At 37.6% G+C, this 13,404-nt stretch overlaps 1 protein-coding gene across 23 annotated transcripts in view; it reads left to right on the forward strand.

The window, feature by feature from the left end:
* RALYL (RALY RNA binding protein like) overlaps window positions 1-13,404 on the forward strand; it is a 751,296-nt gene that overhangs the window by 615,910 nt on the left and 121,982 nt on the right. For 17 of the 23 annotated variants that reach the window (XM_032759956.2, XM_032759947.2, XM_032759943.2 and 14 more), the window contains one exon: window positions 4,635-4,667. The exons of the other annotated variants lie outside the window; for them this stretch is intronic. In XM_032759956.2, the coding sequence (XP_032615847.1) occupies window positions 4,635-4,667 (33 nt within the window). The remainder of the gene's footprint in view (window positions 1-4,634; window positions 4,668-13,404) is intronic. 23 annotated transcript variants of the gene reach the window in all.

A 13,404-nucleotide genomic window follows, 5' to 3' on the forward strand; every position in this document is an offset into this window, starting at 1 on the left:
AACATCTGAATCCAGGTGAGCTTTCTCAATAGAGCATAGAAGTGTAAAGAGAGACAATGTGACAGTACCTTGAGGCACATGTAAACAAAGCAAAACAAATAAAATAGATGACACATGAACTTTGGAGTCATAATGTCTGAATTCAAATCCTAGCTCAACCACTTATGAGCTGTGTGATTTTGGACAAGCTACTTAATATCTTTTGGTCTCAGTTTCGTCATCTATAAAATGAGAACTACCTCAGATTGTATCATGATGTTTAAATAAATTATTAGTGTTTATAAAGAATGTTGAATAATACCTGGCCTTCAGTAAATACACTTTAGTTTTTATTAAATAAAAAGTATTATAATTCATTTAGCTCCAAATATTGACCTTCATTCTGTGTTCTATTTTATTTCTCCACTATGTCTTATTTTTTTGAAGGCTGTCGTTTGTTTATCTTATTCTACTCCTAATTCTAGTGGGTCCTGAATGAAGTATTATTAAATTCACTACCTATTTCACATGAAAAGTAAATCTTAGGAAAGATAAAAATCAATCTTTCTTCATGAAACAATTACCTTGTAAAAAAATCTTACGAAAGTTCTCTCTAGGCATATCACAATGTAATGATCCGTTTCTACAGATTAAACTGATAATTTTCTACAGAGGAATATTCCTCCTAGCAGTTTCCTTCTTTTACTTTCTTCTCATTTTTCAGGACCAACACTACTAAAATGATCTATTCATACATTCCAAGCAGTTTCAGACTTTAGAGTTAACAACCTGTTTTTGGTATGGTCGTGACCATCAGGATCCACTCTGCCAGGAACAGTGCTAGATGCTCTAAATAGAAAATCTCATATTCTTCCCCAAACTCCTTGAGTTGGCTATGATGTTTGCTATATAATTGAGAAAAATGAGGTTAGTCAGAGTCCCTGCCTCAATATAGTGAACAACAACTAAGCAGTTGGTTTCAAAGCAGGGCATCATTCAACATGGGCCAGTTGTCTCTCCACTCTGCAGTGTGTCATCATTTTGAGGAAGAGACAAAAGGTAGAGTGGCCTGATGGTGGCACCCACCAAGATTTCCTGCCCTATTATTTCACCACAGAAGATACTTGGGAGTCCTGGTACCTTGGACTTATCATCTATGGCTTGGAGGAACCAATGACCAATAATCTTTTCTTTCAGCTCAGTTCATGAACCATCGGCAACATTCTCCCCTCTAGACCCATCAGGAGACTTGACTTAACACAAAACTGTTGGAAGTCTCTTGTCTAAACAGAATACAGGTTTAATATTCTTACCAGTCTTAATGAGACTCTAAGTTCAGTTTTTAATTGAATAACAAACATTGTTCAGAGGATATGTCATAGTGATGGGGATGATAAGTATTACCTCAGAGATGGGCTTGTCCCTGTAAAATGAAGGTTTCAAGATCAGCTTTAAGAAGGAGTTAGATTGAGATAAATGTAAATGATAAATAAATAGATCATGCATGGGAAAAAACAGTATTCTGGTATAGAAACATAATGCTAAGTGTACCAAAGCAAAGCCAAATCAGATGTGTCTGGACAATACTTAGTTTTTCTGGAATGAAGTGTTTATTGTTTAGTAAGAGAAGCAGTAAAGAATGACATGGAAAACTGGTGAGGGCATGTTTGTGAAGATCTTAAAAGTCTGGGTACCATCTTATGATTAATGAAATCCAGAAAGGTGGTAACATAAAAACAACATTTCAGGTGAATATGTTTGTTAGTAGGATCAGAGGTTGAAATGGTGATGTAGAGAAGGAATTCAAATTATTCTGAATTTCTAAATCTAGGAAAAAATACCTTGATATGTATTAAAAGTAAAGAAAGCCTATTTTAGGAGTTTGTTTCCAATTCCTTCCAACAAAATAATATCTCACACACTGGCATACTTTACTTTTTCTATAAAGGCCACATAGTAAATATTTTAGGATTTTGGACATGCAGTCTCTGCCACAACTACTCAACTTATTGCCATAGCACAAAGCAGCCTTAAACAATATGTAAATGAAGTCACATGGCTCTGTTTCAGTAAGCTTTATTTACAGACACTGAAGTTTGAATTTCATGTAATTTTCATGTGTCACAAAATATTACTCTTCTTTTGATATTTTCCAGCTACTTTAAAATGTAAAAACCATTCTTAGCTTGGGGCTATACACAATCAGAGGGTAAGCAGGATTTGGCCACAGTTTGCAAACTCTTGGTTTATAGAACATCATCAGAACTTTCAATCCAACATCATTTTGAAAACTTTGAATTTTCTTCTGAAGTCTTCTCTTGAGCATTTGGAAGGAGCTGGTTGAAGTGGGCTTGAAGTGGTAGGAGAAGGGGACAACTATTAATAACTAGCTAGTCAGACTAATCATACTAACCACAGGGGGCAGTAGGACAACATATGTCCCTGTATGCTCTAGTCCAACAGTTGCTTGTCTGAAACCTTGAAAAAAAAAAAAGGAGAGAGAGGAATCAATCAATAAATCCTACTGCAAACACATTCTGAACTCAGTATTTTGATAATTGCAGAGGGAAAATCAAAAGTGGTGGGCTTTGCTTTTATTCAAATTGCTTATGCCACCCTAAAGTGGTGCAATGCAGTACTTGCCCTAAGGAAGTAAGTGGCAGCATTGATGGAAGCTTAGTGTGAAAGCAGTGTGTAAAGTTGAAGTGACTTTGAACAAGGAATCTCGGAGAGACTAACTAGGCTGGGGTAACTAATGAAAACCAGGCTGGGAATGGAATGCAGAAGGGGACATGAGAGTCCCAAAGGAAAAATTGATGGGACTTGCTAACTAATGGGACATGGAGGCTGAAAAAAAAGAGAGGAGAAAGATATAAAACCTTTTAAAATATTCTCATTATATTATTCAGTGCCACTAAGAATCATATAGCAGTGAGAGGTAAGGGGGACGATGTAGTGTATAGAAAATGGGGAACATAGAAGGCTGGAGAGTAGCACTTCCCACAAGCAAATCCCACACGTACGCTAACGTCTGATAAGTGTTAGGCTGAAATTATTGGCAAATACAGAGAGAAGGGATCCCATTAATGCCCACATGCTGTCTTTATTTCAAGTATTATCAGGTGGAAAATAAAGTAGTATCATTATGGGGTTGATGGTCTAAATATGTGAACAATCTCCTGCATCATATTATATAGAATCCCCCTCATTTCTTCAAGGTAATTTCCTTTTGATCACTTGGCACTGGTCATGTCTTATAAAGCAAATATATCCAAACATTTTTCGTTACTTCAGCTTTTCCCTCCCTAGTTCTGTTTGCTTATGTAGATCACAAATGTATGAGAAAAACAAACACAATAAGGAAATTAATGTACCTACAGTTAGAGATGTGAATAATACTGGAATTCAGAAAAGGAAAGGTTACATAAATAAACCTCTCCAAACTCTTAGCACCAACTATTGGTTTTATCTGCTTCTACCCTACCTAGAGCTGTCCAAAGGGATTGCTAAGGCACTTGCTTCCTAAAAATCCCTTTTCTGCTATTATGATTCACCCAAAGCAGCATGGTATATGGTAGAGATGCATGTCAGCTCTGCCTATAAATGCACCAAGGCATATTTCTCATAAGCAAATCTTTACATACACAGAATGAAATAGAGACAAAAAAGTAATTATTGCCTTCATTGTTTCGACTCATATTTATAAAAATAAATTTTTAGCCTAATTCTAAGATAGTCATTTCAACTGTGCTTCTTAAAAATCTTAAACACCAGGATTTAGTTAAAAATATCTTCAGTTCGCCTACATTTAACTCTTAATTGTATCTTAAGAAACCTATAATGAAACTAGAGTGGCCAAAATACACTTACCAACAGGTTTCCTTAATTATTTAGGAACTATTTAAAATTGGATTCTTTCCTGATTTACTTACATTTTGTAAAAAAAAAAAAAAATGGAAAGTTAATTTATGAAATTAGAAAAGTAGCTAGAAGTAAGCCTAGCCCATTTTATAATGAGAAAAATAAGACACAGAATATGTTTTAAAGTGGCTCTCTCAAATGAACCACAACCTTCAGGATTAGACTTTCCCTTTGAGATATTGAGGTACAGAAAATACCCAGTTTTTAGAAGACACAAAGGAGGCTGAAGGACCCAAATTTGTGACCTGACACTACCCCACCCTAAGGGCTGTTAAGATCAATAAATAACTATATATGGTATGCTGCTTCTGTCTTCTGAGTAAATCAGTTATTCAGCTAACATGTAACAAGCACATTATAAATTATTTCACTATTACAACAACCACAAATAGATATATAGAAACTTCTACAAACAAATTACCATGTATAAAGAAAATGAGTAGATATAGAGAGTGCAATCAGAATTAGATAATACTATGATCATCTTAATATATCAGTTAAATGTTATGTCCTCATTCCAAGACTCTCATTTTATTTAGCTTCTGCATTAATCCAGCTGCAAATTGACTTAGTCCAGATTAGGTCTTAATATATTATGTATAGCTTTTTACTGGTGCTACATTATGCATTTTCATCCAAACAAGTATAATAATTTTGTCAGGTTCATGTAAAAGCAATTTTTGAATATACAGCAAGTTGTTATGTTAAAAGAAAATTTTCATATTTTTTCATAGACTTGAATCAAAGGAACCTTTCCTGTCTGTTGGGTAAGTATATATTTAAATACTTTAAGTATTAATTATTTAATTCAAATTACCAAGAACTTCTGAGATGGTATTTTCGGTCATTTAACGTCATATTCAAAATCATAACATATCATTGCATGCAACATTGCTATCTATGTTTTATAAAGACTTAACTAAAATGCTCCCTAGGTTGTATTGTGACTCAGCTAATGAATGTATATGAAATCCTGTATCTTCCATAAAGGCTAAACAAGGTACACAGTGATCATCCATATTCTATTCATGTAAAAATATACTCAGATTGGTTTTAAAAATTCCTCTGAGCCATAGCTTCACCATTCCAAGCCTGTCTACCCATTGCCATTCTCCATTTCTTTTCCATCTACTCTATTCACTGTTTCTTCACCCACTTCCCTAAGTCTGTCTTCACAAACTATATCTATCTTTTCTCCTTAGCTCTCATTTCACTTTAATTTCTCCAGTTCACTCACATTGACTGCTTCTTTGCACCCAAAGCTGAGGAACCCTGAGGCAAATTTAGATAAGACCAATGCTTGCCTGCTCTGATGGTATCCTTCTTAGTCACAATACATATCTTTAAGAATAATATATTGTTGGCCGGGCGCGGTGGTTCATGCCTGCAATCCTAGCATTTTGGGAGGTGGGCGGATCACTTGAGGTCAGGAGCTCAAGACCAGCCTGGCCAACATGGTGAAACTCCGTCTCTATTAAAAATACAAAAATTAGCTGGGCATGGTGGCACACGCCTGTAATCCCAGCTACTTGGGAGGCTGAGGAGAATTGCCTGAACCTGGGAGGCGGAAGTTGCAGTGAGCCAAGATCACACCACTGTACTCCAGCCTGGGTGACAGAGCAAGACTCTGTCGCAAAAAGTAATAGTAATAAAATAATTAATAATATGTTTTTGACATGAGTGCACATGTTCTATTTTTAGGCATTTCAAACTAAGAATAAGCAATGTTGTTTGTATCTGATCAAATACTCCTTTGACTAACATATTAAAGTGTATTGTGAAACGACGTTTGCACTTTCAATATTATAGATGATATTGTATGAAAAAGTGGTGAAAAATGCAATGTCTTGCCTAGAGAAATAGTGCTATATTTGATGAGGGAAAAAAAGCTGTCATATGTAGGCAGCCACAATACTGATGCTTAATGACCAGAAACATGGAATGGGGTTAGATTTTTAAGTGACCCGATCACTTTTCTTTTATTACTTTGTACATGGTCATTGAATATTTCTATCACTCATTCAACAACATGGTTCCCAATTCCTTTCCACTCTTCATAAAAGCTTTTCAGAAAGCCACTCAAATCATGGAAATCAAAATAATTGTTAGGGGATGTGGAAGACAAAAAATGGAATATATGCATTTATTTGAAGACTACATGGAAAATGAAAGGTCGAGTTGGTCTGGACCAAAAAAAGTGATAAAGCATGCTTTTTTCCCTACATTGATCATCAGCTCCTATTGTTAAAAATCTCTACACCTGAAGAAATCTTTTAGTTTGAATGCATATGTATCTGCCCTCAAGTCAAAAGGCCTGAAATAGCTTCTCTTCACGCCTCACTTCATGCAGTTTCTGTGCAGCGTTTACTGTTCTGGCTATTATGAGATGGAATTCCTTTTTTATTGCATACTTCTGTTTTAAAAGGCAGACCCTAAGTAATCTTTGTTTTAAACTTATCAGGAGTTTAGCACTGAGTATTAGAACGCTGAGAAAAACTTTCCAAAAAAAAATAATAATGTATCACTCAGCAAATGTTCAAAGTGGGAAAATTAGCATGGCACACATAAGATATTGCTTATGTCTTAAAAGTAAAGTGGTGTGAAAGGCAACCCAAATGATTCTTCTGAATGGATATTTTAATTTATAGCTAAATGTTTCTGTTCCCTCAAGAAAATTATTTTAAATAAGACTGTCCAAAAGTATGTATGCTAAGGTGGGAGACTCACTTGAGTTCAAGAGTTTGAGCCCAGGCTGGACTACATCTTGAAACATCATCTCTACAAAAAATTTAAAAAATTAGCTGGCCATGGTGCCATGCCTGTAGTCCTAGCCACCTGGGGGGCTAAGATGGGAGGATCATTTGAGCCCAGGAGGTCCAGGCTACGATGAACCGAGATCGCACCACTTCACTCCAGTGTAGGCAACAAAGTGAGACCCTGTCTCAAAAAAATAAAAGCATGTATGTATCTCTCTGCTACCTTTTTCAGTAAGAAGATGTAAGTTCTTCAGTGGTGATTGGTGAGATTTTGGTGCGCCCATCACCCAAGCAGTATACACTGCATCGTATTTGTAGTCTTTTAGCCCTCACCCCCCTCCCAACCTTCCCCCCCCCACCAAGTCCCCAAAGTCCATTGTATCATTCTTATGCTTTTCCATCCTCATAGCTTAGCTCCCACTTATCAGTGAACACATACGATGTTTGGTTTTCCATTCCTGAGTTACTTCACTTAGAATAATAGTCTTCAGTCTCATCCAGGTTACTGCAAATGCCGTTAATTTGTTTCTTTTTATGGCTGATTAGTATTCCATCATATAAATATACACCACAATTTCTTTATCCACTCTTTGATTGTTGGGCATTTGGGTTGGTTCTATGATTTTGCAATTGGCGAATTCTGCTGCTATAAACATGCATGTGCAAGTATCTTTTTTGTATAATGACTTCTTTTCCTCTGGGTGGATACCCAGTGGTGGGATTGCTGGATCAAATGGTAGTTCTAATGTTAGTTCTTCAAGGAATATTTACACTGTTTTCCATAGTGGTTGTACTAGTTTACATTCCCACCAGCAGTGTAGAAGTGTTCCCTGTTCACTGCATCCACTCCACCATCTACTGTTTTTTGATTTTTTGATTATGGCCATTCTTGCAGAAGTAAGCTAGTATTGCATTGTGGTTTTCATTTGCATTTGCCTGATCATTAGTGATGTTGAGCATTTTTTCATATGTTTCTTGGCCATTTGTATATCTTCATTTGAGTACTGTAGTAATTCATGTAATTAACCCACTTTTCAGTGAGCTGTTTGTATTTTTCTTACTGATTTGATTGAGTTCATTGTAGATTCTGGATATTAGTCCTTTGTCAGATGTATAGATTGTGAAGATTTTCTCCCACTCTGTGAGTTGTCTGTTCACTGTCTTCCTTTTGCCATGCAAAATCTCTTTAGTTTAATTAAGTCTCAACTATTTATCTTTGTTTTTATTGAATTTGCTTTCGGGTTCTTGGTCATGAAATCTAGGCCAATGTCTAGAAGGGTTTTTCCAATGTTATCTTCTAGAATGTTTATAGTTTCAGGTCTGAGATTTAAGTCTTTAATCCATCTTGAATTGATTTGTGTATAAGGTGAGAGATGAGGATCCAGTTTCATTCTCCTACATGTGGGTTGCCAATTATCCCAGTACTAGTTGTTGAATAGGGTGTCCTTTTCCCACTTTATGTTTTTGTTTGCTTTGTCGAAGATCATTTGGCTGTAAGTATTTGGGTTTATTTCTGGGTTTTCTTCTCTGTTCCATTGGTCTATGTGCCAATTTTTATACCAGTACCACGCTGTTTTGGTGACTATGTCCTTATAATATAGTGTGAAATCAGGTAGTGTGATGCCTCCAGATTTGTTCTTTTTGCTTAGTCTTGTTTTGGCTATACGGGATCTTTTTTGGTTCCATATGCATTTTAGAATTGTTTTTTCTAATTCTGTAAAGAATGATGGTGGTATTTTGATTGGGATTGCATTGAATTTGTAGACTGCTTTTGGCAGTGTGGTCACTTTCACAATATTGATTCTACCCATCCATGAACATGGGAAGTGTTTCCATTTGTTTGTGTCATCTGTGATTTCTTTCAGCAGTGTTTTGTAGTTTTCCCTGTAGAGGTCTTTTGACTCCTTGGTTAGGTATATTCGTAAGTATTTTAAATTTTGTTGCAGCCATCGTAAAGTGGATTGCGTTTTTTATTTGATTCTTAGCTTGGTTGCTGTTGGTGTGTAGCAGAACTACTGATTTGTGTACATTAATCTTGTATCCAGAAACTTTGCTGAATTCTTTTATCTGTTCTAGGAGCTTTCTGGAGGAGTCTCTAGGGTTTTCAAGGAAAACAATCATATTGTTAGCAAACAGTGACAGTTTTACTTCCTCTTTATCGATATAGATGCTCTTTATTTCTTTTTCTTGTCTAGTTGCTCTGGCTAGGACTTACAGTGCTATGTGAAGAGGAGTGGTAAGAGTGGGCATCCTTGTTTTGTTCCAGTTCTCAGAGAGAATGCTTTCAACTTTTCCCCATTCAGTATTATGTTGGCTGTGGGTTTATCATAGATGGCTTTTATTACATTGAGGGATGAGAGTTTTAACCATAAAAGGATGCTGGATTTTGTCAGATGCTTTTTCTGCATCTATTGAGGTTATCATGTGATTTTTATTTTTAATTCTATTTATGTAGTATATCACATTTATTGACTTGCATATGTTAAACCATCCCTGCATCCCTGGTATGAAACTTACTTGATCATGGTGGGTTATCTTTTTGATATGTTGTTGGATTGGTTAGCTAGTATTTTGTTAAGGATTTTAGCATCTATGTTTATCAAGGATATTGGTCTGAAGTTTTCTTTTTTGGTTATGTCCTTTCCTGGTTTTGGTATTAGGGTGATGCTGGCTGCATAGAATAAATTAGGGAGGGTTTCGTCTTTCTCTATCTTGTGGAATGGCGTCAAAAGATTGGTACCAATTCTTCTCTGAATGTCTGGTAGAATTCTGCTGTGAATCCGTCTGGTCCTGGACATTTTTTTGCTGGTCATTTTTAAATTACCATTTCAATCTCCCTGCTTGTTGTTGGTCTGTTCAGGGTATCTAATTCTTCCTGATTTAAGCCAAGAGGACTGTATTTTTTCAGGAATTTATCCATCTCTTCTAGGTTTTCTAGTTTATGTGCATAAAGGTGTTCATAGTAGCCTTGAGTGATCTTTTGTATTTCAGTGGTGTCAGTTATAATACTTCCTGTTTCGTTTCTTAATGAGGTTATTTGGATTTTCTCTCTTCTTTTCTTGGTTAATTTTGCTAATGGTCTATCAGTTGTATTTATCTTTTCAAAGAACTAGCTTTTTGTTTCATTTATCTTTTGTATTATTTCTTTTTGTTTCAATTTCAGTTAGTTCTGCTCTGATCTTGGTTATTTCCTTTCTTTTACTGGGTTTGGTTTTGGTTTGTTCTTGTTTCTCTAGTTCCTTGAGATGTGACCTTAGAATGTCAGTTTGTGCTTTTTCAGTCTTTTTGATGTAGGCATTTAGGGCTATCAACTTTCCTCTTAGCACCACCTTTGCTGTATCCCAGAGGTTTTGATAGGTTGTGTCATTATTGTCGTTCAGTTCAAAGAATTTTTAAATTTCCATCTTAATTTTGTTTTTGACTCAATGCTCATTCCAGAGCAGGCTATTTAATTTCAATGTATTTGCATGGTTTTGAAGATTCCTTTTGGAGTTGATTTACACTTTTATTCCACTGTGATCTGAGAGGTGCTTGATATAATTTCAATTTTCTTAAATTTATTGAGGCTCATTTTATGGCCTATCGTATGGCCTATGTTTTAGAAAGTCCCATGCACTGTTGAATAGAATGTGTATTCTGCAGTTGTTGGAAAAAATGTTCTGTATATATCTGTTAAGTCCATTTGTTCCAAGGTAAAGTTTAAATCCATTGTTTCTTTGTTGACTTTCTGTCTTGATGACCTGTGTAGTGCTGTCAGTGGAGTATTGAAGTTCCCCACTATTATTGTGTTGCTGTCTATCACATTTCTTAGGTCTATTAGTACTTGTTTTATAAATTTGGAAGCTCCAGTGTTAGGTGCATATATGTTTAGGATTGTGATATTTTCCTGCTGGACAAGGTATTTTACCATTATATAATGTCCCTCTTTGTCTCTTTTAACTGCTGTTGCTTTAAAGTTGGTTTTGTCTGATATAAGAATAGCTACCCCTGTTCACCTTTGGTGTCCATTTGCAAAATGCCTTTTTCCACCCCTTTACTTTAAGTAAGTTTATGTGAGTCCTTACATATTAGGTGAGTCTCCTGAAGGCAGCAGAGAGTTGGTTGGTGAGTTCTTGTGCATTCTGCAGTTCTGTATCTTTTAAGTAAAGCATTTAGGCCATTTACATTCAATGTTTAGTATTGAGATGTGAGGTACTGTTGCATTCATCATGCTATTTGTTGCCTGCGTACCTTGGTTTTGTTTTTTGTTTTTTTCTTTTTAACTTATATTTTTGTTTTCTAGGTCCTGTGTGATTTATACTTTAAAGAGGTTCTGTTTTGATGTGTTTCCAGGATTTGTTTCAAGATTTAGAGCTCCTTTTATCAATTCTTGTAGTGTTAGTTTGGTACTGGCAAACTCTCTCAGCATTTGTTTATCTGAGAAAGATGGTATCTTTCCTTTATATGTGATGCTTAGTTTCGCTGGATACAAAATTCTTGGCTGAAAATTGTTTTGTTTAAGGAGGCTGAAGATAGGACCCCAATCCCTTCTAGTTTGTAGGGTTTCTGCTGAGAAATCTGCTGTTAATCTGATAGGTTTTCTTTTGTAGGTTACCTGGTGCTTCTGTCTCACATCTTGAGATAACTTGATGACAGTGTGCCTAGGTGCTGATATTTTTGTGATGAACTTCCCAGGTGTTCTTTGTGCTTCTTGTATTTGGATGTCTAGTTCCCTAGCAAGGCCAGGGAAGTTTTTCTCGATTATTCCCCCAATATGTTTTCCATACTTTTAGATTTCTCTTCTTCCCCATTATTCTTAGGTTTGGTCATTTAACATAATTCCAGACTTCTTAGAGGCTTTGTTCATATTTTCTTATGCTTTCTTATTTGTCATGGTTGGATTGGTTTAATTTGAAGGCCTTGTCTTTGAACTCTGAATTTCTTTCTTCTACTTGTTCATTTCTATCGCTGAGACTTTCCAGAGCATTTTGCATTTCTGTGTGTCCAGTGTTTCCTGAATTTTTTATTGTTTCTTTTTATGTTATGTATTTCCTTGAATATTTCTCCCTTCACTTTTTGGACTTCCTTGCATTAGGCTTTGCCCTTCTCTGGTGCCTCCCTGATTAGCTTAATAACTAACCTCCTGAACTCTTTTTCAGGTAAATCGGTGATTTCTTCTTGGTTTGGATACATTGCTGGTGAACTAGTGTGATTTTTGGTGGTGTTAAAGAGCCTGTTTTGTCATATTACCAGTGTTGGTTTTCTGCTTCCTTCTCATTTGGGTAGGCTCTGTCAGAGGGAAGGTCTAGGGCTGAAGGCTGTTGTCCAGATTCTTTTGTCCCACAGGGAGTTCCCTTGATGTAGTACTCTCCACCTTTCCCTGTGGATGTGGCTTCCTGTGAGCCGAACTACAGTGATTGTTGTCCCTCTTCTGGGTCTAGCCACCCAGCAAGTCCACCCAGCTCCAGGCTGGTACTGGGGGTTGTCTGCAGAGTCCTATGATGAAATGGACTCTGTCAGCGTTCTCAGCTTTGGTGGTTTAATGCTGTATTTTTTTGGTGGTTGGCCTTCTGCTGGGAGGTGGCACTTTCCAGGGAGCATCAGCTGTGGTAGTATGGAGGGGAACCAGTGGTGGGTGGGGCCCTAGAACTCCCAAGATTATATGCCCTTTGTCTTCAGCTACCAGGGTGAGTAGGGGAGGACCATCAGGTGGGGGCAGGGCTAGGCGTGTCCGAGCTCTGGCTCTCCTTCGGTGGGTCTTGCTGTGGCTGCTGTGGGGGATGGGGATGAGGTTCCCAGGTCAATGGAGTTGGTGTACCTAGAAGGATTATGGCTGCCTCTTCTGAGTCATGAAGGTTGTCAGAGAAATGGGAAAACTGGCAGTCACAGGGCTTAACCAGCTCCCATGCAAACCAAAGGGCAAGTCTCACTCCCACCATGCCCCCGCTAACAACCCCAAGTTGGTTTGCAGGCTATGGGTGAGCCAGGCTTGAGAACTTGCCCCAGGCTACCTGCCTCCCAGCTGTGAAAGAAAAGGGTTTGGTTCTTCCCCAGCCTGTGGAGTCTGCACACTGAATTCCCACTCTCCCTTGAGTTTTGGCCAGGAAGCTTCTTGCCCCTTTCAAGTTGTTACAAAGTTCAGCTGGAGATTTCCTTCTGCCTGTGGTGTTTTACTCCCGCTCCTCTGGCCACCCTCCTGATGGATATCTGTGGTGCCAAGCAGGAATGGCCTGCTTGAAGACCCAGTGAGCTCCCAGGGCCTTTCCCATGTATTTCACTCAGCTCTTGAAATTGACTCAGCTCCAGATAAGGTTGGAAACTTTTCTGCCGCAAACAGACCTTCAGTTTCTCCAGTGGGGTGTGTGTGTTCGGGAGAGGAGGATCTCCCTTTCCCACTTCTGCAGTTGGGGCACTCACAGTATTTGGGATGTCTCCTGGGTCCTGCAGGAGCACTCTGCCTCCTTCAGAGGGTCTGTGTGTCCTCTTGAGATTGCTGGTTCATTCTTGCAGTTGATATGGAGCTAAAATTCACCGTGCGAGCCTCTGCACGCTGCTCTGTCTGTCCGAGTGGGAACTGCAGTCTAATCCTGCCTCCCATTCCTCCATGATGATCAAATTTATGACTTTTAATCCATAGTCACATGTCAGAATAAGTGCATGGTATATGGTTTATTACATGTCAGAATAAGTGCATGGTATATGGTTTATTATATCAGTTGACATGTGAGTATGTAACATTGAATTTGTCCACAGCACACCTCACTCACAT

Source organism: Hylobates moloch, unplaced genomic scaffold (genome assembly GCF_009828535.3).
Source record: "Hylobates moloch isolate HMO894 unplaced genomic scaffold, HMol_V3 SCAFFOLD_9, whole genome shotgun sequence".
In the NCBI taxonomy this organism is placed as follows: Eukaryota; Metazoa; Chordata; class Mammalia; order Primates; family Hylobatidae; genus Hylobates; species Hylobates moloch.